We start from the raw sequence: 22,997 nt of genomic DNA, 5'->3' as shown, positions 1-22,997 counted from the left end.
GGATTTGTCGCAAGATCACTTTTAGCCACCGGCAGAGGTGAAGGCGATTCGTCCTTTCTCCTGCTTGACATTGAGACGAATGAGGGGGGAAGATGGCCCCCACCTGTCTCCATATCATTGCAGGGTGGAAGCGACGTAAAAACTGAAATTTTTTCTTTATTTTTTTTTAAATAACATACATTTTTTTATATTGAATTTTAGTGTAAATATGAGATCTGAGGTCTTTTTGACCCCAGATCTCATATTTAAGAGATCCTGTCATGCTTTTTTTCTGTTACAAGAGATGTTTACAAAATTCCTTGTAATAGGAATAAAAGTGACACTATTTTTTTATAAAAGAACAGTGTAAAAATAAAAAATAAAAGGTAAAATAAATAAGATTTTTTTTTCTTAAACGCGCCCCACGGAGCTCGCGTGCAGAAGCAAGCGCGTATGTGAGTAGCGCCCGCATATGAAAACGGTGTTCAAACCACACATGAGGTATCGTTGCGATTGTTAGAGCGAGAGCAATAATTCAAGCCCTAGACTCCTTCTGTAACTCAAAACATGCAACCTGTAGAATTTTTTAAATGTCGCCTAAGGAAATTTTTTATGGGTAAAAGTTTGTCGCCATTCCAGGAGCAGGCGCAACTTCGAAGTGTAACATGTTGGGTATCAATTTACTCGGCGTAATATCATCTTTCACAATATAAAAAAAATATATTAAAAAAAGTGTTATTTTTTTTACAAAAAAGTGCACTTTTAAGACTGCTGCGCTAATACGGTGTGACAAAAAGTATTGCAATGATCACCATTTTATTCTCTAGGGTGTTAGAAAAAAGATATATTTAGTGTTTGAGGGTTCTAAGTACAGGCAGTCCCCGAGTTACGAACACCCTACTTATGAGCGGCCTCAAATGCCGGCCACCTGTGCTGGTCCTGGATACCTCCGAGCACCTCCGGACACATCTCACACTGCAGTACTACATGTACTGCATGGCCAGAAGAGCCCCAGATAACATAACAAGCATCCGGAACATCCCACATCCATGCACAGGTGGACGTTACACTTACGAATGTAGTGTTCAGACAGGAAGTTACACTTACAAAAGCAGCGTTGTGACTTACGAACAAACCTACAGTGCTTATTGTATTCGAAATTCGGGGACTTCCTGTAATTTTCTAGCAAAAATAAAAAATTGTAACTTGTAAGCACCAAATCTCAGAAAGAGGCTCGGTCCTTAAGTGGTTAAGGACAAAAAATGGCCTTAATAGCAGACAGACTCTACAGCAGTTGTGCACAGCAACCAATTAGCTTCAATCTTTAATTTTCATAGATTAATTGAGCAAGCTGAAGCAAGAAGCTGACTGGTAGCTATGCAAAACTGCTTCAGATTCTGCCTGCTCCAGTTTTAGGCTGGTTTCATTTGGGCTCTAGCTTGTATAAGAGCAGTGTGAACAGCCAGTTTTTATGAAACTTGCAGCAAACTTTTGCAAAGCTTTGCACAAGCTTTGAGCGGATTTCTCTAAGCTTTTAAAGCATCCTTCAGCTCCCATTTGGAATTGTTATACACAGATCTTAAAGTGGTTGTAAACCCTTACAGACCACTTATACCTACAGGTAAGCCTAGATTAAGGCTTACCTGTAGGTTCAACCAATATCTCTTAAACCTACACGGTTTAGAAGATATTTTCAGAAAAGACAGCACAGATATCTACGGCACAGACGCACTGAGCATGCAGGTAACGAATGGGACATGCCGTTTGTGGCCAGCTCCCACGCACATGCGCAGGAGTGACTTTATCGCGGCTCCAGCCAGTCACAGTGCTGGAACCGTGATACCCAGAAGTCACTCCGGGTATCATGGCGGCGACAGAGAAGGAGAACGAGGATGGCTGCGGGGGCTTCGATCTCTGGTAAGTACCTCATAATGAGCTAGTATGCTATGCATAATAGCCAATTCTGTCTTTGTCTTGCAGGGTATTTTTTTTTTTAGTTTTGTTACAGAGGGTTTACTTCCTCTTTAATGGGAGTTATAATTGTCACCTTAAACAAGCTGCTAGCTGGCTTTAGCAGGCTTTCAACAAGCTTTAAGTAGTGCGGAAGCCTGCTAGCAGCTTTTTTAAAGTGCTAAACGGCACTCCCATAAGAATCTTTGTTTAATAGTTACGAAGCGCAGCTGAATAGTTCTTTAAAGGAGAAATACAGCCAAAGCTCAATTGGCTGTACCTCTCTTATGGATCACAGGAGTGCAGTTCATTTTCAGCAGACAGTAGGCTGAAATCTGCTGTCTGCTGACGTAACGGTCCAGGCTTGGGCAAGATCGCAGCAATGGAGTCGGTATCCGCACACATGTCTGGACCGACCCCTCCCACTCCCTCCACAGCTGAGCAGTCCAGTGAGTGTTGGGGGGGCAGAGAAGAGTGTTGTTGACTGACAGTCACCAGCTCTCTGCCTGGGGAGCTGTGAGAACTGAGCGACGTTAGATTCCTCAGTTTTAGGTCTTATGCCGCGTACACACGATAGTTTTTAATGACGAGAAAAATGGGCGTTAAAAATTTAGAACCTGCCCTATTCTTTCTCGTCGCTTTTCACGGCGTGAAAAACGGTAGTGTGTACGCTTTAACGAGGGGGAAAAAACGTGCATGCTCAGAAGCAAGTTATGAGACGGGGAAATTGGCATAAGCAGCCCAAAGGGTGGCATCATTCGAATGGAACTTCCCCTTTATAGTGCCGTCATATGTGTTGTACGTCACCACACTTTGCTCAAGCATTTTTTTTCACAATCGTGTGTATGAAAGGCAGGCTTGAGAGGAATCACGTCGAGAAAAACTTCGTTTTTTTCAATGACACGAATACCGGTCGTGTGCACGCGGCATTAGAGGCGCCGGGGGACAGATGCAGCATCAGACTGATGCTGCATCCATCTAGGTAAGTATGATTAGTTAAAAAAATAAAAAAAAATCTTTTAAGCATCAACAAAGCTTTCTGAAAGCTCTGCGAATGCTTTTTAAAAGTTGGCTGTTCACAATGCTCTTATAAACGCTAAAGCTTGTTTGAAACAGGACAGTGTATGGTCAGTTTAAGCATTAAAGTGGGGAGCACTTATGACACACAGGGGCTTATTTACTAAAACTAGAGAGTGCAAAATCTGGTGCAACTCTGCATAGGAACCAAACAGCTTTCAGGTTTTGTTGCCAAGGCTTATTCGAATAAGCTGAAATTAGAAGCTGATTGGTTACCATGCACAGCTGCACCAGATGCTGAGTGCTCCAGTTTTGTTTTGTTTTTTTACAGAAAAGGTTATTGTTCCAACACTGCATCAGACAATGGGTTAGAAGAGTTTTATACAACGCAGCTAGACACAAAAAATTGGAGCCCTCCTTTAAAGGAAAGATTGCTTGCTCACACCAATACATGGGGTTTAAACAACAATGTTATAACACCAGTCTTTTCTGTTGCATAGTTTTATTATTGGAAACATTTGATAAAAAGAAACATGTATGAACAGATTAGAAAATGGTACAATATGGACAAGGAAGAACCAGAAAAAGTATATGATATGCACATTGTTCTTAAAAAAAACAACGCACGGAGCAATTATATAAAGTAAACCAAAGCAACTGGTCAGATGTAACTCGGACATTCCGACAACAAAACAGTGGATTCTTTTCCGACGGATGTTAGCTCAAACTTGTCTTGCATACACACGGTCACACAAATGTTATCGGAAATTGCTAACGTCAAGAACGCGGTCACGTACAACGAGCCGAGAAAAAAGACGTTTAATAGCCAGTGCGGCTCTTCTGCTTGATTCCGAGCATGCGTGGAATTTTGTGCCACGGAATTGTGTACACACGCTCAGAATTTTTGACAACAGGTTTTGTTGTCGGAAAATTTGAGAACCAGCTTTCAAATTTTTGTTGCCAGAAATTCCGACAGAAAATGTCTGATGGAGCCTACACAGGGTCGGAATTTCCGACAAGCAGCTCCTATCGAACATTTGTTGTTGGAAATTCCGACCGTGTGTACACACGATCGGACTTCCAACCAACTTTTCCGTGGATTTTGGTCCAATGGGCGTTGGCCGTGAACTTGTTCTGTAAACACACGGCACAACGTTTTCAGCCAACATTCACCAAATCACATGGTTTTTCAGTTCTTTACCGCCACCCTATTGGGCAACTTTTGCTATTGTTGTCTGATGTTTAGCATTGGTTCTGAAAATGCGTGTTTGTACTTTGGATTTTAGTTTGACGGACACACGATCGGATAGACCGACGTAACAGATTTATTGCCCAACAATTGGTGAGCATGAAGAGCCAACTTTTGATGTCGTTAATTCAGCCAATAATTGTCGTTAATTCAGCCAATAATTGTCGTTAATTCAGACAATAATTGTCATTAATTCAGCCAATAATTGTCGTTAATTCAGCCAATAATTGTCGTTAATTCAGCCAATAATTGTCATTAATTCAGCCAATAATTGTCGTTAATTCAGCCAATAATTGTCTGATGGAGCATACATACAATCAGATTATCCGACACAAAACACGTCCGTCAGACAAATATGTCCATAAAGTTGGATCGTGTGTACGAGCCTTTAGAAAAAGGAACACTTAATATTTTACCATTTTCCTGTAGCTCCCATTCATTTTGATGGCAGTCTGGTGATCCGAGAACCCTTGTCTAAGATGCAGGAGAGCAATACATGAGCATGCCCACTGCAGGCTCCTTACTGTCTCTCATATAGAAAGACAACACAAAGAAACTTAGCCTCTTGACCTAACTATTATTCCCAGGTTATTGACTATATAGCAAAGCAGGGATAAGGATGACAAGATGAATTGTACCTGAAAACAAATTGGTAATGGCACACTTTATATTTCTATCCTGACTTCTTGTGGTACAACAGAGCCATGCAATAATAGAATCTAGGAGTCTGCAGGTTGTGTCCTATGCATACGTTCAATTTTATCTCTAATGTTCTTCTTTTACACAGTTTCCTATTACAAGTCTAATTGGTGTCAAGTGTCAGGCACTGTCTGCTCTGCTGCATATTTACATTTCCAGTTTTGTGACTCTGCACAACTCTAGTAAACGTCTACAAGATTTTGAACTTTAAATTCCTACCAACAGAAAATCGAACTAAACAAAAATCTTTGGCAAGATTGGCAAACTGCTTACCCATTTATTGATGGTGGGAACAATGTGTTCTTCATTTATGTATATATTACTTTCAAAACAGCAGTCATAAATAAATATGCAAAAAAAATACATAATGCAATGCTACAAAAAGGCCTTTCAGCGAAACTGCGTACCATCTTTGGCATGTGTTGTCCTTCGCCATTTGTTTGGCCAACAACGGCATAACCAGTCACTTATAATCTAAGACGATTAAACCTGCCACTTCCATTAGTTCACTTTGGTCTTTGCAAAGTCTAGCCCTCTAAAAGCTCTCTCCATCTTAATATGGCTTGTAAATTTAAATGGGTTTATCAACATGAAAGATGCCAGATGGTACATTTACATAAGAGAAAAAGAAAAGAGCGCCAGAACAGTTAGAGGACCTTAACTGCACTGGGAAGCAGAGACCTCCCCCTTCTGATAAGAGCTTGGGTCTTGTTGTGACACTGCGTGTGGTAGAATGTCAGCGTGTGAATCCTTTGGTCAAGATTTAAGTAGCAGTCCCACAATAATGAAACATAATTTGAATGGAGCCAACAAAATCAAATGTAGGGAAATGCACATTATACTGCAGCTGATGCGGTTTTCAGAATTTACACGGCTCCCTGACATAAATATTAAATGATTCCCTTAGAACAATTATAGCAAAATAAAGCAGTAAGATTTTTTTTAAATTCTACATCTAAAAAATTATAAAAAAATAAATAAAACAAAATAAAAAACCCGCAAGTGTAGCTATTCAAGTCTTTAAAATCGAGAAATTTAATTTTGCAATACAAAATGAAACATGGAATAAAAAATGGTTGTTACAATTTTTCCCCCAGTGTATAGCCTTCAGAAGCTGGAGATAATGACCTTAGCAACTGACCAGGTTTTCTATCTTCAGCAAGACTTTTCATTAGCTGATGGGGTCCCACTTTTGCACCAGTTTTCATAACCTTCCTCTAAGGAACAGACCAATTGAACAGTGCACATCATGCAGGTTTACTCACCTTAAAGTCTCTGTTGGAGGCTTCCGGTGATGTTTTTTGAGCAGCATTAGACAGGGAGTTTGCCACCTGTGGCTGGGACTCTAGTATCCTCTTCAACTTAACGTCCACAGAGTTGGCGCTTTGTCCAGCTGTGTATGCAAATTGTGAAAGAAAAAGAAAGTGAGGGGGATAATATTCAGACTTGGCGATTATTCAGCAATATGTCATCTTACAAACCTACTAGCCGCAGAAGGAAAAAAAAAAACAGAAAAAGTAACATGAGAGCCTTAAATTGAGATGTATATTGAAGTCGACATGTGCAAGCTCATACAGGCCTCTCTATGTATTTCTTTCACTAGGAGAGCTTCACACATTAGCCTGTTCTTGGCTTAGTGTCAATACCTAAATGGTACTTTGTACGTTCCGCACCAGGCGAGACTGAACTTTTTCACCCCTGTGTTAATTAAAACATTGCCTCTCATGTACGTACACGTACATACGCATTCTGGTATGCAAGAACATGAGTTCAGTCGCTCTCTGGAGCATGTGTTCCTTGTTGCATCAGTGCGTTAGACATATTTAATCTGTGAAATATCAGATTTCGTTCTTAGAAGTGTCAGTAAACTCGTTAAATTGCTCAAGGGGCCTGAATGGTGTGATCTCTACCTGGATGATGAAGTAAATAATAAATGTCGGCTTGTCTCACCTCTGCAAGGTTGAGGCGCCTGTTCTGGGCTATGCAGGGATGTAAACAAACATACTTCCTGAATGACACTAGATGTTAATCACAAAGTAAACTAAATTAATTTTGGGCTACCTGTTTTTTTTTTTAAAGTGAACTTGTGCTTGGAGAAGACTTTAGCAACTTGTCTTTTATAAAGGTGTATTTTAGTGTTTACTTTGGAAAACTTGCACAGCATTGTTAATACTATGAAGGAAAAACTTACTTTACAAATATGGCAGTGGGAGATTACAGATTTCCTTACCATCACCCCTAGTGCTGGATCGGCCATGACATATTAAAGCCCAATAGTAGTTAATTTTTTTACAATTAAATTAAGTCAGGGTGCAGTAAAAGCTGAAGTTTGAGGCCGGGTCACACTATTGCGAATTGGATGTGGGATACAAATAGAAGGAGAATGTGAATGGCTCTCTATGGAGCCGGTTCACATATCTCCGATGTGGCTCTGGTGCAAATTTGCACAGGAGTCCTGTGAGTCTTTTGGTCCGTTTTAGGTCTGAATTCAGCCAAAAATTCGGGCTGAAAAAGGACCTTAAACGGTGAACCAGGACCCCTGCTGGGAGCCACATTGGCATCCAGTGTGAACACAGCCTTAATGGTTTTTTTTCTGTTTATTGGTGCTCCAGAGCCTGTCTCTCTTTCCTGGCAGCATGCTGAGGAAGCATATCTATAAAGCATATCTGAACCTAAAAACCTATTATATTTGCTGCCTACCATTCCTTACATGTGGTGACTGCATTCGTTTTCTTCTTTTAGACTTTTTCCACCTTTATTTTCCCCTGGTGATCTTGTCAGTAACAAAGTTCCTATCTTAGGGTGGCTATGCTCAGTCCTTCATTCTATTTATGAAGGAAGAAGCAATGTAGCCACCCTCAGACAGTAGCATTGTCACCCTGTGGATTTAGATAGACTTTACTTAAGCTCCATACAACAGAAGCCAGCCTTGTTGGACATCTCCCGGAGTGTTTGCGTGGGGTGGGGGGTTTGCGTCCCCATGTCAGAACACAACAGCTCAGCGGGCGGGGGGGATCACTGTACCAACGTTGGATCGTTAGTACAGCGGCTCTGACCGGAGCTGACAGGTTTTTTTCGTTCAACCCTCTGGATCGAATGGAAAAAAAACTCAGTGTGTACCAGGCTTTAGGTGGCTAAAAAATCAAAGCCTAACTGAGTAAAATCTGACCACTGCAAGCACCCCTATCAGTGTTAAATCATTTGTCTCAACCCTCTCAGGCTGTATTCACACCTGAGCGTAGCATCTTTGAGTTTATGCGTTTTTATATTAGCCAATAGAGAAAACTATAATCTGTTGCATCATTTGTTGCTAGGCATTTCATTTTTTTTAGCTTTTCTGTTGGCTTTCATTTCTTTTTTAATTATTCTTATTAATTTATTATCATTATTTTTTTCATTAGGGTAAGGGGTTAGAGTTAAGGTTAGGTTAGGGTTAGGAGTTGAGGTTAGGGTTAGAATTAGGTATTCACTTATTTATTATTTATGTTTATTTTTATGTATTGTGTATTTATTGTACATGTAAATATTCATTGTTAGTATTACTATTTTTATTAGTAGTATTACCACCTTAACCCTAACCGAAACAATAAATAAAAATAACCCTGTGTCAGGAAGCTAATTCAGTTAATACTAATTCTCATACAGCTAATGCAATTTTTTTTTGTAGCTACTGCTCATTCCCTTGCTCATTGGCTAAAACTAATTCTCATTATTTGGAATTTACAATTTGCATTAGCTGAACTAGCTTCCTGACATAGGGTTATTTATTTAGTATTGTTAGGGTAAAGGCGTTAATACTACTACTACTACTTATAATAACTGAATAAATAAATATAAAATAAATACAAATATTCATAAATAAATAATACATTCAAACATAGAATACAAAGTAATGGCATTTATTTATTCATATATTTTTGCTATTTTATGTTTTTCAATTATTCGTTTGAGTAGAAAATCGTTTGCACACACGCACAACAAAATGCGTGAATGTGCACAAAAATGTGCGAATGCCGTTTCCATGGGGATAAAAACGCGCCAAAATGTTTAAAATCTGCCAAATTCGAGCTACAAAAAAAGCTCCAGACCTTTCTTAAAGGATCACTAAAGGAATTTTTTTTTTTTAGCTAAATAGCTTCCTTTACCTTACTGCAGTACTGGTTTCATGTCCTCATTGCTCATTTTTGCTTTGATGTTGCTGTAAAACTGCTCTGATCTCCACACCTGGTTGTCCGTTTCCTTATAACCATCATACTGGGAGCTTTTCACAATGGTCTAAGACTCTAAACTGTCATTACTGTGTGTCTAAAACTTAACAGAACCAATCAGATTCATTTTAAAAAACAAAACACTGCCCTGGATATGTTTGTTTTTGTTTTGTGTGTCTCTCTAGTTCACAGGAACATGAAACCAGTTTAAAAGTGAAACTAAACTGCAGGCACATTATATGATTGATTTTTATCTATTTGTAATCATTTTTAAAAGGAATCAGTTAACTTTTATGTCTCTATACACTGTAAACAGTCATTTCAGCAAAACATTTTTTTTCCTTTAGTGACCATTTAAGCTTCAGGAGACTTGGAGTGGAGATGTGAACATCTCCATAGAGAATAATTGTTTTTTTTCTCCTCCAGCGTTTTGTAGCTTCGAGCTTCAAGCTACAAAAAGCTGAGGTGTGAATGGGGCCAAATTGCCACTTTTGCTGAGCAGACTTGCTGACAAGATCAACAGGTAATACAATTGTGTTAAAGGAGGAGAGAAACCAAAGACTGCTATGTTAATGTTACTGCCAGACTGCATCGTATATGCCATTCTTGATTTTGCCCAAAGTTCCACTGTTTTTAATTGCAACATGACCTTGTCAAGCTGTTAGAAAACAAAGCTACATTTGGGCTTTAACCTGGACAGAGGATGATTATTTCCTGGTGCTTATGACCTTGATACTTATATGACTGCAGTGGTTTTCTACAACAATTGAAAAACTGTACTTCTAGGGCTTCACTTCCAGGAAGTTCTTCATGCGTGTTGTTCTACACTGCCTGCCTATTTCAAGCAATACTCATCTGGGTTGCAAGGGCAGGGACCCAAAGATTTTTTCCCCTTTTGCTCACCTGCTCTGAACAATAATTTTAAGGAGAGATAACGGTTTCAGTAACCCGTGTTATTTATAGGAAAAGGCAATGCTTTAAACTGTACCTCTTCTGATACTTGCTTGAGAGGGATTTCACTGACCCCACCATCTAAAGCCACAGACACTTCAACTTAAACATCTTTATGGTGGAATTCCAGGATCAACCTAACTTAATCTTAAAAACATTTCTGACTAACCTGTGTAAAAAAAAAGATGTATCTATTTACCTATTTTCAGGTTGCTATGGTCTGGTCACATGATCCGGCTCAACTGTGTCAGCCAGTGGTGGCTGCAGGGGAGAAGAGGGAGCACTGTCAACGGATGGGTCATAGTAGCCTATGGGTGACATCACGCTCCAGGCTTTACTAGCCATTGTTGAGTGCTCTCTCCCCTGCTCTGTTGCTGGCTGATACAGGGAACATCACATGACCGGATCGGTCTAAATTTTGGTAAGTGTATACATCTTTCTTACATTACTCAGAATAGGTGTTAGAAATTGGGGATTGAGCATTTTAAAATGAATTAGGTTTTGTTCACAGAATTCCAGTTTAATCTGGTCAACATGCCGATTACTGCTTATTATTTCTATTTGCATGCAAAATTGCTTGCCAGTCAAGCATCTAAATTACAGACAAAAAGATATGGAAAAAAAGATATGGAATTCTCATTAGCTACTCTTGTGATTCCTTCCAAACTAGAAAACAGTGAATTCACACAAGACTGGCTCAACAGAATTCAGATTTCTTTGCATGTGTAACTGAACCGTGTTTTAGTATTATTCTCAACTGCCAAAGTAAGTGGATTTTCAATGGTGTTCCAAATTCTTCATACATAAGTTAATTTTTTTCTACTAAAACTGACTGTAGTGAGAGAGAGTGTCTGGGTGGTTACAGTCATTGGAAAATGGGGTACAGACTAATGGGCAATGGACTATTTTAGAATATGCCAGAACTACACTACACTTCTTAGGCAAAGGTTTGTGGACACCTGACCAACAAACCACGTCATAAGCTTGTTGGACATCCAAAACGTAAGAGCTGTACATATGGGCTGAATATCGGGCACACCGTGTGTATGGCAGCCCGTCCAGCTACTGTCAAAGGGGCATAACTGAAAAAGGTCTGCTGATCAGCATCTATTCAGCGCTTTCAGCCATTGCCCATTGACCAATGTGTTCTGGCAGGGGCATCGGATTATTAGTACAGAATGTCCTTCCAAGCTCTTCAGTTTTTTTTGTTCAGCCCGCTGGGTTGATCGAAAAAAAAATGGATTGTGTGTACCAGGCTTTATCAGAAGATTCTGGAGTATGTCTGTGAGAAAGTGTGATCATTTGTGAGGTCAAGAACTGAAGTTGGATGAGAAGACCTGCCTCGTAATCAGCAATCCATTTAATCTCATAGGTGTCCAGTAGTTAAGATCAAGGCTATATGCAGGTCACTTGGAGTTCCTCCACAGCAAACTTGTCAAACCAAGTCTTTAGGGACCTGGCTTTTGCAGAGGGGCACAGATATACAAGAACATAAAGGGGCCTTCTCCAAACTGTTGACAAAGGGTTGGAACAGACATTGTTCTAAAATGTCTTTGTATGTTACAGAATTAACTGTACTCTTGAATGGAAACACCTAACCCCAATGTTGTGGAGCGGTGTCCATAAACTTCTGACCGTATAGTGTAGGAGTTAATGTGACCAAGCTACATCAATATTACCAAGTTAAATAAAAACCTGCAATGAATTGACTTTTTTTAAGTGATCCTACACTTAGAAGGTATTATGGTAACACTTCAAAGACATTTACTGATTTATTATAAAAAAGGAAATTTTTTTTGTCATTTAAAAATAAGGATTAAAGGATAAGCACACCTTTTAGGAAAAATATAATAAAACGCATATATTTTTTCAGTGAAAATTTTTAATTTTTTTTACCTAAGGAGCACGGAAAGCATTGCACCCAGACAAACCCTTGAATGAACTGCAAGGCCGTTCATCAGCAACCTTGCAGTCCATTCAGAACTACAAGCCGTCAGCCGCAATGCCTGATCGTAGTTGTAGTTTGTGCAATCACAGGAAACTGTGAATGAATGTGTCTGTGTGGGCGTAGCCGCACACAGCCGCATTAATGTCAAACAGTGACAGCAGGCGCGGGGAGAATATTCCCAGCTCGCTGTCACAGGGAGGGAGACTGCAGCTGCTGGAACAGGTTACATGTTCCAGCCAAAATACGGGTGGAATATGTAACATGTTCCAAAAGCCAAACTTATCCTTTGCCAAACTTTTAACCAACTTCCTTACCCAACACCCTTGGAAATTATCTGTGCCTTTGCTTCAATATTATGTTTTCGGTGGGAAGGCATTAAATACTTGCAATGCATCTACCCATGTTTAGGGCTCAGTTGTAGCATGATGAGGAGGAGTGACTGCACAAAGGGAAAACATTCACATTTTTCCATATTTCCTTACAGATGCATGGAAACAACACAAAAAGGATTGAAGCGTTTCTAAAAATAAAATGACTTTGGTATTAGAGTTGAGAGCTGCTTTAAGCATTCACATTTCAAGCTTCACGAAACAAGGTTAACATGGAGTTCCCCTAGTATCAGTAAGGAATTAGTCAATAAGTATCCTTATTAGTTTTTAATAAAGTTCTCCATGGCAGCTGCAACTGAACAACTCTAGGCCTGCTGAAGAGGTAGAGGGTTCAAGAAGTGACAAGGTCACTAATCCAGTCAAGGATAAACCTCATTCGAAAAAGTTTAACTCTGTTTCCTGGAAAACACTTCAAAAGGCTTCTGTATTTCGTCCATCAACAGAGATCAAATTTTCATAAGAACTACAACAAACTGCTTTCTATTCTTGTTCTATTCTTGTCATTAAGGATGACTACAATTATTCCTGTGCTCAAACCTGTCAATCCAAATGACCACCTTAGAACCCACAAATGATCCAGCAGCAAGAGGCCCGTCAGGTAGGGAGGTCATTGTTTGCCTCCAAATCCACATTGCATGGATGAAAAATGTAGACTCCCATGTGCACTGTCTGAATCCTTGTTCTGGGTCATTGACTGAGAAAACTTTGATGCTGTAGACAGCCAGGCAACTAACATTTTCAGAAAGAGGTCAGCAATGGCAGCCAGCCTTAGGGGTCCTCTCATTTTATCATCATGTCATCTAATTTCCCAATTTAAAGGACAGCTAATGTGAACCTCCCACTGAAGTGCTATTTGCTGGATATAACACTGATCCAATTTCTAGGGTCCTAGGCAAGTCATTATGGGGTTTATTTACTAAAGCTGTAGAGTGCAAAATCAGTCTAACTTCTGCATAGAAATCAATTAGCTTCCAGGTTTTATTGCCAAAGCTTAATTGAACAAGCTGAGTTTAGAAGCTCATTGGTTTCTTTGCAGAAGTGAGTGTGATTTAGCATTTTTCAGCTTTAGTAAATAAACCCCAAGGTGACATTTATGACCTACCTACTTGTCCTACTCAGTTACTAGGTAGTAAAAGTACAAAGTACTAAAGGTAGGTGGGCAGCCTAACAACAAGAAAGAGATCATAAATGGTTTCTGTGTTTTTCTCAATACAGGAACAATTCAAAACCATCATTTTTTTTTACTTACAGTATGTGAATCTGCAGTCATGTGACCCTATGGGGTGTCAAGACAATTAATGTAATTATCTGACTTATATGCATTGCCCTGTGGAAGGCAGCGGAAATTTGGCAACCAAGAGTTGATACATAGGAGTTTATTTACTAAAGCTGGAGAGTCCAAAATCAGGCTCACTTCTGCATAGAAACCAATCAGCATCCAGGTTTTATTGCTAAACTTTAATTGAACAGACTGAGGTTAGAAGCCTAATTGGTTTCTGTGCAAAAGTGAGTCTCATATTGCGCTCTCCAGCTTTAGTAAATAAACCCCATATTGTCCAATCTTCTTTAGATCTACAAATAACTATGTAGTGCAAGAGTCTAATTGGATACATAATTTTAGCCATCTATGTGGCCAGGATAGGCTTACCCTTTAACAGTTAGAAAGTAGATACACCTGATGACTTATGGTACAAGTCATTAAAACTTCACAAATATCTTTTTAACATGTTACATTACTCACTTGGCACCAATTTGACAGTTCTGATTGTTTTGGACCCACATTCTTTAGAATAACAAAATTATAATTCTAATAAAACTGTAGAGAGATGTAATATACAAATATTCAATGAAGCTTATATATGAAAGATATTACTAAACTGTACTCTGGTGACATCCAACAAGCCCCCAAGATGTAGTTTCAATATAAAGTAATTTTCTAGAAAAAACAAAACATATGTGTGTACCTAAATACTAATCTATATTTAAAAGGCATAAACCCTGGCAGAAAAATAATAATAAAAACATGATCATGATGATGCATAAGCATTGAAAAAAAAAACACAATCTATTCCATTAAAGGCAACTTCTGTGTTTACGGCAGGAGAAGCAAAGTTAGAGTGTTTATAAGCAAAGGACTGCCAACACTGCGCCATTCGCTGAGGATACGCTCCAGAGGCAGAAAGTCTCCACTTCTGAAGACCTGTGATAAGAAACCTCAACAAAACAACAGACAAACAGCAATCATGCAGCTGTAACAAACCAGAGCATGCCAACACTAACTCACAATTTAAAATGATTTTACCATTAAAAATATTCTAATCCCACTGGTCATTTAACATCCTACAGCTTTGTCATAGTTGCTTCCATGATATTTGTATATGATAGTTTTTATCTTGCAGTTAATAGTATTATGATCCAGCCATTCTCTTCCAGAAAAAAATATGAAACCTGAATTTAGTCAAAAACATGGTTTCATTTACACCAGAAAATACAGGTCTGCAAGGAGCACTGATTTCACCATTTTGTGCCATTAGATAGAAGGGAAACCTGAAAAGATATTTTTGCAGGATAAGACGATTGCAACGCATATACAGAATGCATTGATTGTATGGATTTTTTCTGTACAGAAAAGGACCTAATACTTGTGGCAGCCCATGTGGCTATTACAGACCTGATGAAAAAGCAAGCTTTCCCAAGACAGAAAAGACAAAAAACAGTTGCGATATCATTAGGGCATTTCAGCACACTGCTAATTCTTCAAAATGCTGCTCTTAAAGCGGATCTCCACTCTAAAGTGGAGTCCCGCTGATCGGAACCCTCCCCCCCTCCGGTGTCACATTTGACACCTTTCAGGGGGGAGGGGGGTGCAGATACCTGTCTACAGACAGGTATCTGCACCCACTTCCGGCCCTACGATACGGGCAAAGGACGGGTTTTTTCCTTCCTTCCCGTCCGTCCCCCGTTGTATGCTGGGAACACTCGGCTCCCAGCACACAGCGGGAGCCAATCGGCGGGCGCAGCGCGACTCGCGCATGCGCCGTAGGGAACCGGGCAGTGAAGCCGGAGCGCTTCACTTCCTAGTTCCCTCACCGAGGATGGAGGGGGGAGCAGCAGGGTGACGAGCGATCGGCTCGTCATCTGCTGCGATCGGCGCTGGACTCCAGGACAGGTAAGTGTCCTTATATTAAAAGTCAGCAGCTGCAGTATTTGTAGCTGCTGGCTTTTAATATATTTTTCCCGTGGCACATCCGCTTTAACCACATGTTTACTGGGCATTCCTGCCCAGGCCAATTTTCAGCTTTCATCGCTGTCACTCTTTAAACAACAATTGCACGGTCATACAACACTGGACCCAAATTACATTTTTATATATTTTTTTCACACAAATAGAGCTTTCTTTTGGTAGTATTTAATCACTGCTGGGTTTTATGTTTTCTTTGCTAAAGAACAAACAAAAAAGACCTAAAATTTTTGAAAACAGGTAATTTTTCTCCTTCATTGATGTGCACTAATGAGGTGGCACTGAAGGGCACTTATAGGTGGCACTGGCAGATGGCACTGGTGGGCACAGATGAGTCGGTGGCGGCTCTCCCTGTTCGGAATCAATTTCCCTCTGACAGAAGCCACTGATCGGCTTATTTTTTCCTCATGCTAACAGCGTGAGAAAAAAAGCAGATTACTGATCTTCTGTTCGCATCACATGATCAGCTGTCATTGGCTGAATGCTGATCACATGGTAAGGGGCCGTGTCATTGGCTCGCTTATCACAGAGTGCACTGCACACTCCCCACAGGGGGGTGCGATCTCGTGAGGATGTACATGGACACCCTCCCAGCAATTAAGGCCCGCGCTGTAGCCGACTTTCAGCTATAGCGTGGGCAGGATGTGGTTAAACTATACATTTCCTGGTACACACGATAATTTTTTTTTTTTTTTTTAAGTTTAACTCAGAAGGCATAATAAAAAAAAAACTGAGGCACTATGGAGGAGCTTGCTGTATGAACTATCCAATGTTAGTACAGCGATTTCCCCGCTGAGCTATTGTGTTCTGACAGTAGGACTACCCACCCTACTAGAACAGTCAGCGCTTACAGCCATTGGCTGAGAGTGCTGATTGGATGCCGATCAGATGTTTTTCTGGCATGCCCCTTTGACAGAAGCCAGACGTTCAGCCAGTTCTGTCGAACATGCTGCTGTACACAGGGACTGAATATCGGCAGGTTTCTGTTGAACTGGCCAATGTATACCAGGCTTAGGACCCACAAAAGTTGTTTGCCCTTTACCAACCAAGTTGGTAACGCTATCCATCAAATTAAAGGACCAAAAGGGAGGCTTGAAATGTGGCAGCGCCAAGTTTGATTTATACAATCATTTTCAAGATTTCTAGGTTTGCCTTATGAATGAATTTACTTCTCATGTAGTTTTCATGTCATAGGAAGATTCTGGTAGGCCGAGTTATCCCTATGCATCTTGCATCTGTTTGGGTCTCCGGCAGTGAAGCCCCCTGCTATAGGCCTAAGTTTTGTTAACAGCCACATCAAAGTTTTGGGTGTTTGCCCGGTTCCTTTTCCTTATAATAAAAAATAAGTGAAAATTCCAGGAGGAAGAGACCATTGGAATGGCAATTGCAGGTACCCAGATCAGACAGTTCAAGTGCTGAAATCTAACTCATAAGAGCTCATAAGAGATAAGAAAAGTTTGGCAGTTTAACACGCTGAAATATAAGATTTGGGTGGACTGATCTGTTAATGCTTGTGAATCTGAATAGTGAATATCTAAAAATGCATTCACACTTAAAAACAAGAGAAATGTTCCCAACACCACAAAGAGATCATTAAAGTGTCATTAAACCCATAAAGTGTTTACGTTTTTAAGTCTTTAAAAATATCTGTACCTAGTAAAAGGGTTTTCATCCCTCTCAGTCTGTCACAGTTAGAAATGACCTGGTTGATCCTGCTGCTTACATGGACTCCCTTCTCGTCTGTGACAATGATATCATAGAATGTCTTCTGGCTGCTGCGCTGCCACTATAATTGCATATGCACCCCCAGAGGAACTGTTCATTTTCCTCTCTGGAAGTCACCCTGCATGACTATATTTCTATATCTATATCATCTTGAGGAGTGGCTCCAGCATATGGATTGACAGCTCCTCCCTCTCCCCCTGCTGAAGTGTGACAGGGACTGTCTCTCTACATCTAAACTCCACCTCCAATATGTAAAAAAATATTGTTATTCCCTCAATATTAATACAGGTATTATTGATGTTACAAAACGTTAATTTTTCAATTTTTTTTACAAATATATTTTATTTATTATGCGACTACAACAGCATCTATGAGCTTGGTGCAGTCAGTGGAAAACAAACTTAGAGAGAAGGGAAACCCAGAAAGCAAGCACTTGTGCTGCAAGTTTGAAAATTACTTGCCAAGCTATTGCTAGACTTGTCAAGATTCACAAGTTTGTTGCACAATTGCAGCAAATCCACATTGCATGACTCCAGATCAACTTTCTTAGCAAACATTCTGCAAGTCTGCTGCAAGTTCTGGGTTAGTTATGTTGTACAATAGTCATGCCACCACAGGGGTCACTGTGGCTATATTTTCATGCTGTAGAACTTTGTTCTTGCTAGAGACTTGCCATGAAAAGTTGCTACAGATTGGAAAAGTGTCAACTAGAACTTGTGCTTCAAGTGCTCTTCGAGTGTACAGCTTGCCAGTGAAAATGTGCAGCAAGTTGACTTACAATTCAACACTGCCACAAAAAAGTGTGCAAATCATCCTTGCTATCTGAGAAGCTTCCTAGAGTATTGTAGGGAGTTAAATCTGCAGCTTTGTAAGGTCTCTTCTGCTTTCTTTGCCCCCTATCTGTCAGTGCAGTCAGGAGAAAACTCCTAATGTCACATGACTGTGGTGCATTGGGCAGAAAGGAAGGTATTTGGAAGCATGATATTGAACTGTGCTATAGTGTATTGTTATTGCACATAACCGCATAAACTTCCTCTATGGGGTCCCCCGCCAGTGCTCTCGGATATTCCTCTTCTCTGTGTCCCACCACAGAAAGCCGCTTCCTATGGGAGAGCCGTGTGTGTTCCTAGACACAGTATTGCTTGACCCTACCCCCAGCTCCCTCTTCCCAGGATTTGATTGGCAGCAGCAGGAGCCAATGGCTCCCACTTCTTTCACTGAGTCCTGAGAGAACAGAGAGTAGTGCCATTGCACTGGATCAAGAAAGGACCTAGGTAAGTATAAAATGGGGGAGGGGGGCGATACAGCCATGGGACATTTTTTACTATAATGCAGGGAACGCATTAGGATAAAAAAATGTCCTGCCTTTAGAACCACTTTAATGGGTTTAATGACACTTTAAGAAGATCTGAAGAGCATGCAAATCTTTAAGACTGTTAGTACATGCAAAATATCAATGTGAATTACCAGAAAAATCAGTGTCTGCGTTAGTAGAGTCACTACCGCCACCACATACAAAGGTGCATTCTGGACTCTCCTCGTTAGTAAGTGCTTTGTTAGAATCATTTTCATCTGCAGAAACAGACAGAGTTAAAACTGTAACAGTCCTCAAGAGAGTACAAAACATGCAAGAACATTTAGAAGTTAGAACAGTTACATTCTGCTATTTAAATTTGAAATCTTATATGTTCGAGAACCACAATGACAGATTGGAAAATTCATACGAATGTGTAATGGTAATAAACCTGGCATTAGTAAATCCGCATCATAGAAAAATGCTCATCTTCTGTGAAGGGAAATAAAACAATGTTACTTTGAAACAATCGTTTTCTCTGCAGGGAAATGTATGTAAATAAGCAGGCTTGGAAACTCTCCAGCATCAACCTTCAGAATATTAATATGATCACTGAGTTGCGATTGTTACATTTCACCTGTCTACCTATTGAGTGATGGGGTAGTGACATCAGTGGACAACTGAAGTAGTGACATCACTGTGCAGGACTGAGACAGCACAAGGTGCAAGTTGTGCTCTCTCCTCATCACCACCTTCCCCACGGCCATGCAGCAGACATATATATGTAGCCAGAGGGAGAAGAGGCCCCTTGTCTGCAGCCACAAAGTCTCTATGAGAGTTGGGGGTTGACTGGGCTAAATTATAAATGATTTCCCCCTACTTTAATGAAGGCATATTGTCATGATTGGCCATTTCTTAAACTTTTATTTGTAACATTGCCTATCTGTTGACCATTAAATTATCCTTGGCCCTGTATTGACACCAAAACCTGTTATATATTTACAATGTCTGTTGCCCCTGTATTACTGTGACTACCAGTGTATTGCGTAAGTACCGCCACAACTGCTTGTGTGTTATATGTAAACTAAAGCATGGTTTAGTGACACGGTGCATGTTACCACAATAATTTTCTCTCCACAGGCAATAGCCGTTCGACCATGCATCTAAAATCATATATTATGGCCACACTACTAAATCCTGGCTAAAGAATCCCCCTCTCCCATATTCCCATAGAATCTCAGCTTAAAGCGGAGGTTCACCCAAATAACATGTATATAAGATCATATTCTTTATACTTCCAACATGTACAGTATGCCCTTTTTTTTGGGCTGTACATACCTTATTATGGCTATTTTCCACCCGGCTTCCGGGTACTCACTCCTGCGGGAGTAGATGTTTCTATGCAGAGGCGCAATGTCATCTGGGACTTCACCCAGATGATTGACGTCCTTGAGAAAAAGTTCCCCCCGTGCCCCCCTATTGCGTAGGCGCGTCACGAGAGTCACAGAGTTTCTGAAAGTAGCCAAACTGCGAGTCAGCTCTACACGGCGTGTGGTGGATTATTCTAAAATCCCTATTTTCAAATTAGGCTAATTCGTTTTATTATTAGAATCACTGAAATGTTTCTCTTTCCTATATTCCTTATACTGTTTATATGTTTTTATACGCATTATGCATATGTATGTATGGGAATGATCAATACTGCTTATTTTCCTTGAGGATTTTATATCAGATATTGCTTTAAAGTAATGAACTCAGCATTGAAAATACAAAAGGACATGTTATTAAGAGCAGATGCTGTCATCCTCCATTTTCCCCTCATGTTACAAATGTGTTCAGACCTTCACCCCTCCCCCTATTGCATCCCCCTTTGCTTCACATTCCAAGTTCTTTCGTGGAGAGAAGGCAGATATGGACTTATACAAGGACCCCTCCCCCTTCCCCTCACTTGGAGCTTGCGTGACTTTTGAAAGGAACTTTGAATCTTGTAACAAGAGCTGTTATGTTAAATACGAACTTCTCCTCCTTCTGTCTGCTTCTTGTATTCATACGGAGAAGCAAACATGGCAAAATTTGAAAGAGACTTTACGTGTTGACTGTCTGGTCTAAGCAGCCCTTGCAAAGTTGATCAAGAAACCCTTGAGTTTTAGTATCAAAGGATTTTACATGTGTTCACAGGAGGGCGGGTGAAGGGGTGGGTGAGGGGAGGGTGCATGGGAGGAGCAGTGGGTGTGTCTGTATAATGTGAACCAATCAACTGTATGCCTTGTGATTTCATGTGGTTAATAAAACTATAGTGAGGAGGACTTCCTCTTCCTGTTGCTGGTGAATGCTAAAAGAGGTGAGATGTGAATCTTTTTGTCTGGTCCACATATTTCACCTTATAATTTGAATCAAACGACAGAATGGAGTTAGCCCTGAGGTTGTATCAGGGGTCAATCATTTTCAGGCGCCTGCGCACCGACTAGGAGCCGTGTAGAGCTGACTTCGCAGGCGCCGTATAGAGCGGACTCGCAGTTCGGCTACTTTCGGAAACTCTGAGACTCGCCTACGCAATAGGGAGGCGTGGGGGGGGAACTTTTTCTCAAGGATGTCTATCATCTGGACGAAGTCCCAGATGACATTGCGCCTATGCATAGAAATGCCTACTCCCACGGTAGTGAGAACCCAGAAGCCGGGTGGAAAATAGCCATAATAAGGTATGTACAGCCAAAAAAAAAAAGGGCATACTGTACATGTTGGAAGTATAAAGAATATGATCTTATATACATGTTATTTGGGTGAACCTCCGCTTTAAAGGCTGACTGGAGATTACAAGTATGTAAATAACATTTTTATTTTTTACTTTTAAAGTAAAGCAAATGATTCAAACACATAAAATAGTTTTCAAAGCAACAAAGCAAACAAAAATAATAATAATCTACATTTGTAATTAAGAGCAACCAGATCAATACAGGAAAATTTATATATGGACCTACAATGAATGGTCAATTCCTGACCGTTTACAACAATTTGTACAGTACAGTAGCAAATCAGAATACAACTTATACAGGTCTGATAAAATGGCTCTGAAAGTGGGTGGGATATATTAGGCAGCAAGTAAACACGTTGTCCCTGAAGTTGATGCGTTGAAAGCAGAAAAATGTGAATTATGATTATTTGCTATGGTCTACTGTGCAGCTTTGAAAGTGTTTGGAGAATCCAGTAACATGCTACTGAGGAAAAGCATCAGTTTATTTATCGCTCCTTTTGGACATGATTATACATTTACAATAAGTCATACTGGCCACCCACCTATGAGATTATTTAACAAATTAATTGCTTTAATATTCAAATTAAATATTTAGAATTGCACAATTGATTTAAAAAACGTAATGGCTGGATTGTTTGGAATGTTTTGAATACTACACTCTGAAATTCTGTTTTCTTCAGTGCTCATCTATTAAAGCTGAACTTTGGGTTAAATTCAAAACTATTCTTGCAATTGGGCTCCCTCTGCACGGCAAGAGTAAAATGCTTTTTTTTTTTTTTTTTTACTAGGGTACCATTAAACTGCAGTTTTACTTACGTTATGCCACAAGTTTCTTCCTTTTCCCAAGACCCCTTTCACACTGGGGCGTTTTTCAGGCGATTTAGCGGTAAAAAAAAGCACCTGTAAAATGCCTGAAAGAAGCCTTATCTGCAATCCCAATGTGAAAGCCTGAGTGCTTTCACACTAAAGTGCCTGAAAAACTCCCCAGTGTGAAAGGGGTCCAAGTCTCACTTTGGCGCTCAGTCGTCATATGCACTCTGACATCATCATATAAGACGAATGACTTACAGTTCTGCATTGTAAGTGAGAATGTTGTGGTTGTCAGAGGGAACAGTAGAGTCCCCACTGCCAGGGGAACGCAGGAAAAGGAAAACTACTTTTAGACTATCCCCTAAGCTAAAAGAGGGTTTAATCAATGCAGAGAAAGGGGAGTCCCACTTGCAAGGGTAGTTTTGTATTTTCCCCGCAGTTCAGCTTTATGTTACCGAACGCGTTAGATCAAAATAATTAGCCATTTATGCTCTTAACTTTAATTGTACATAGGTTTTTCCCCTATGAAGTGGGAATTTTTAGAATGCGAGTCCCTCAAGGTAAAAGGGACTAATAAGAATGGTTCTACATACAATGGAAAGCGACTTGTAATTTATCATTGCTATAACTACTGTAAATTAATCCACTTTAAATGTAAATTAAGTTCCCTTTAACCAAATTAACAAAACTATTAAGACTTTAGTTTAACACAGTCATCTCCTCTGACATCAACTTGATGGACGCATACTTGGCATGATGCCACATTCCTATTGAAGGTGAACTTA

The 22,997-nt window shown here is 40.1% G+C and overlaps 1 protein-coding gene across 5 annotated transcripts in view; it reads right to left on the bottom strand.

Annotated features, from left to right (window-relative positions):
- EHBP1 (EH domain binding protein 1) overlaps window positions 1-22,997 on the bottom strand; it is a 636,728-nt gene that overhangs the window by 167,602 nt on the left and 446,129 nt on the right. For 4 of the 5 annotated variants that reach the window (XM_040351212.1, XM_040351213.1, XM_040351214.1 and 1 more), the window contains 2 exons: window positions 18,824-18,928; window positions 6,160-6,287 (listed from right to left, as the gene is read on the bottom strand). In XM_040351212.1, coding sequence (XP_040207146.1) covers window positions 6,160-6,287; window positions 18,824-18,928 — 233 coding nt within the window. The remainder of the gene's footprint in view (window positions 1-6,159; window positions 6,288-18,823; window positions 18,929-22,997) is intronic. The other variant, XM_040351215.1, reaches the window with a different exon arrangement.

Source organism: Rana temporaria, chromosome 4 (genome assembly GCF_905171775.1).
Source record: "Rana temporaria chromosome 4, aRanTem1.1, whole genome shotgun sequence".
Classification (NCBI taxonomy): Eukaryota; Metazoa; Chordata; class Amphibia; order Anura; family Ranidae; genus Rana; species Rana temporaria.
Note: the sequence above shows the minus strand (reverse complement) of the source record. Positions and strands in the feature narration are given on the sequence as shown.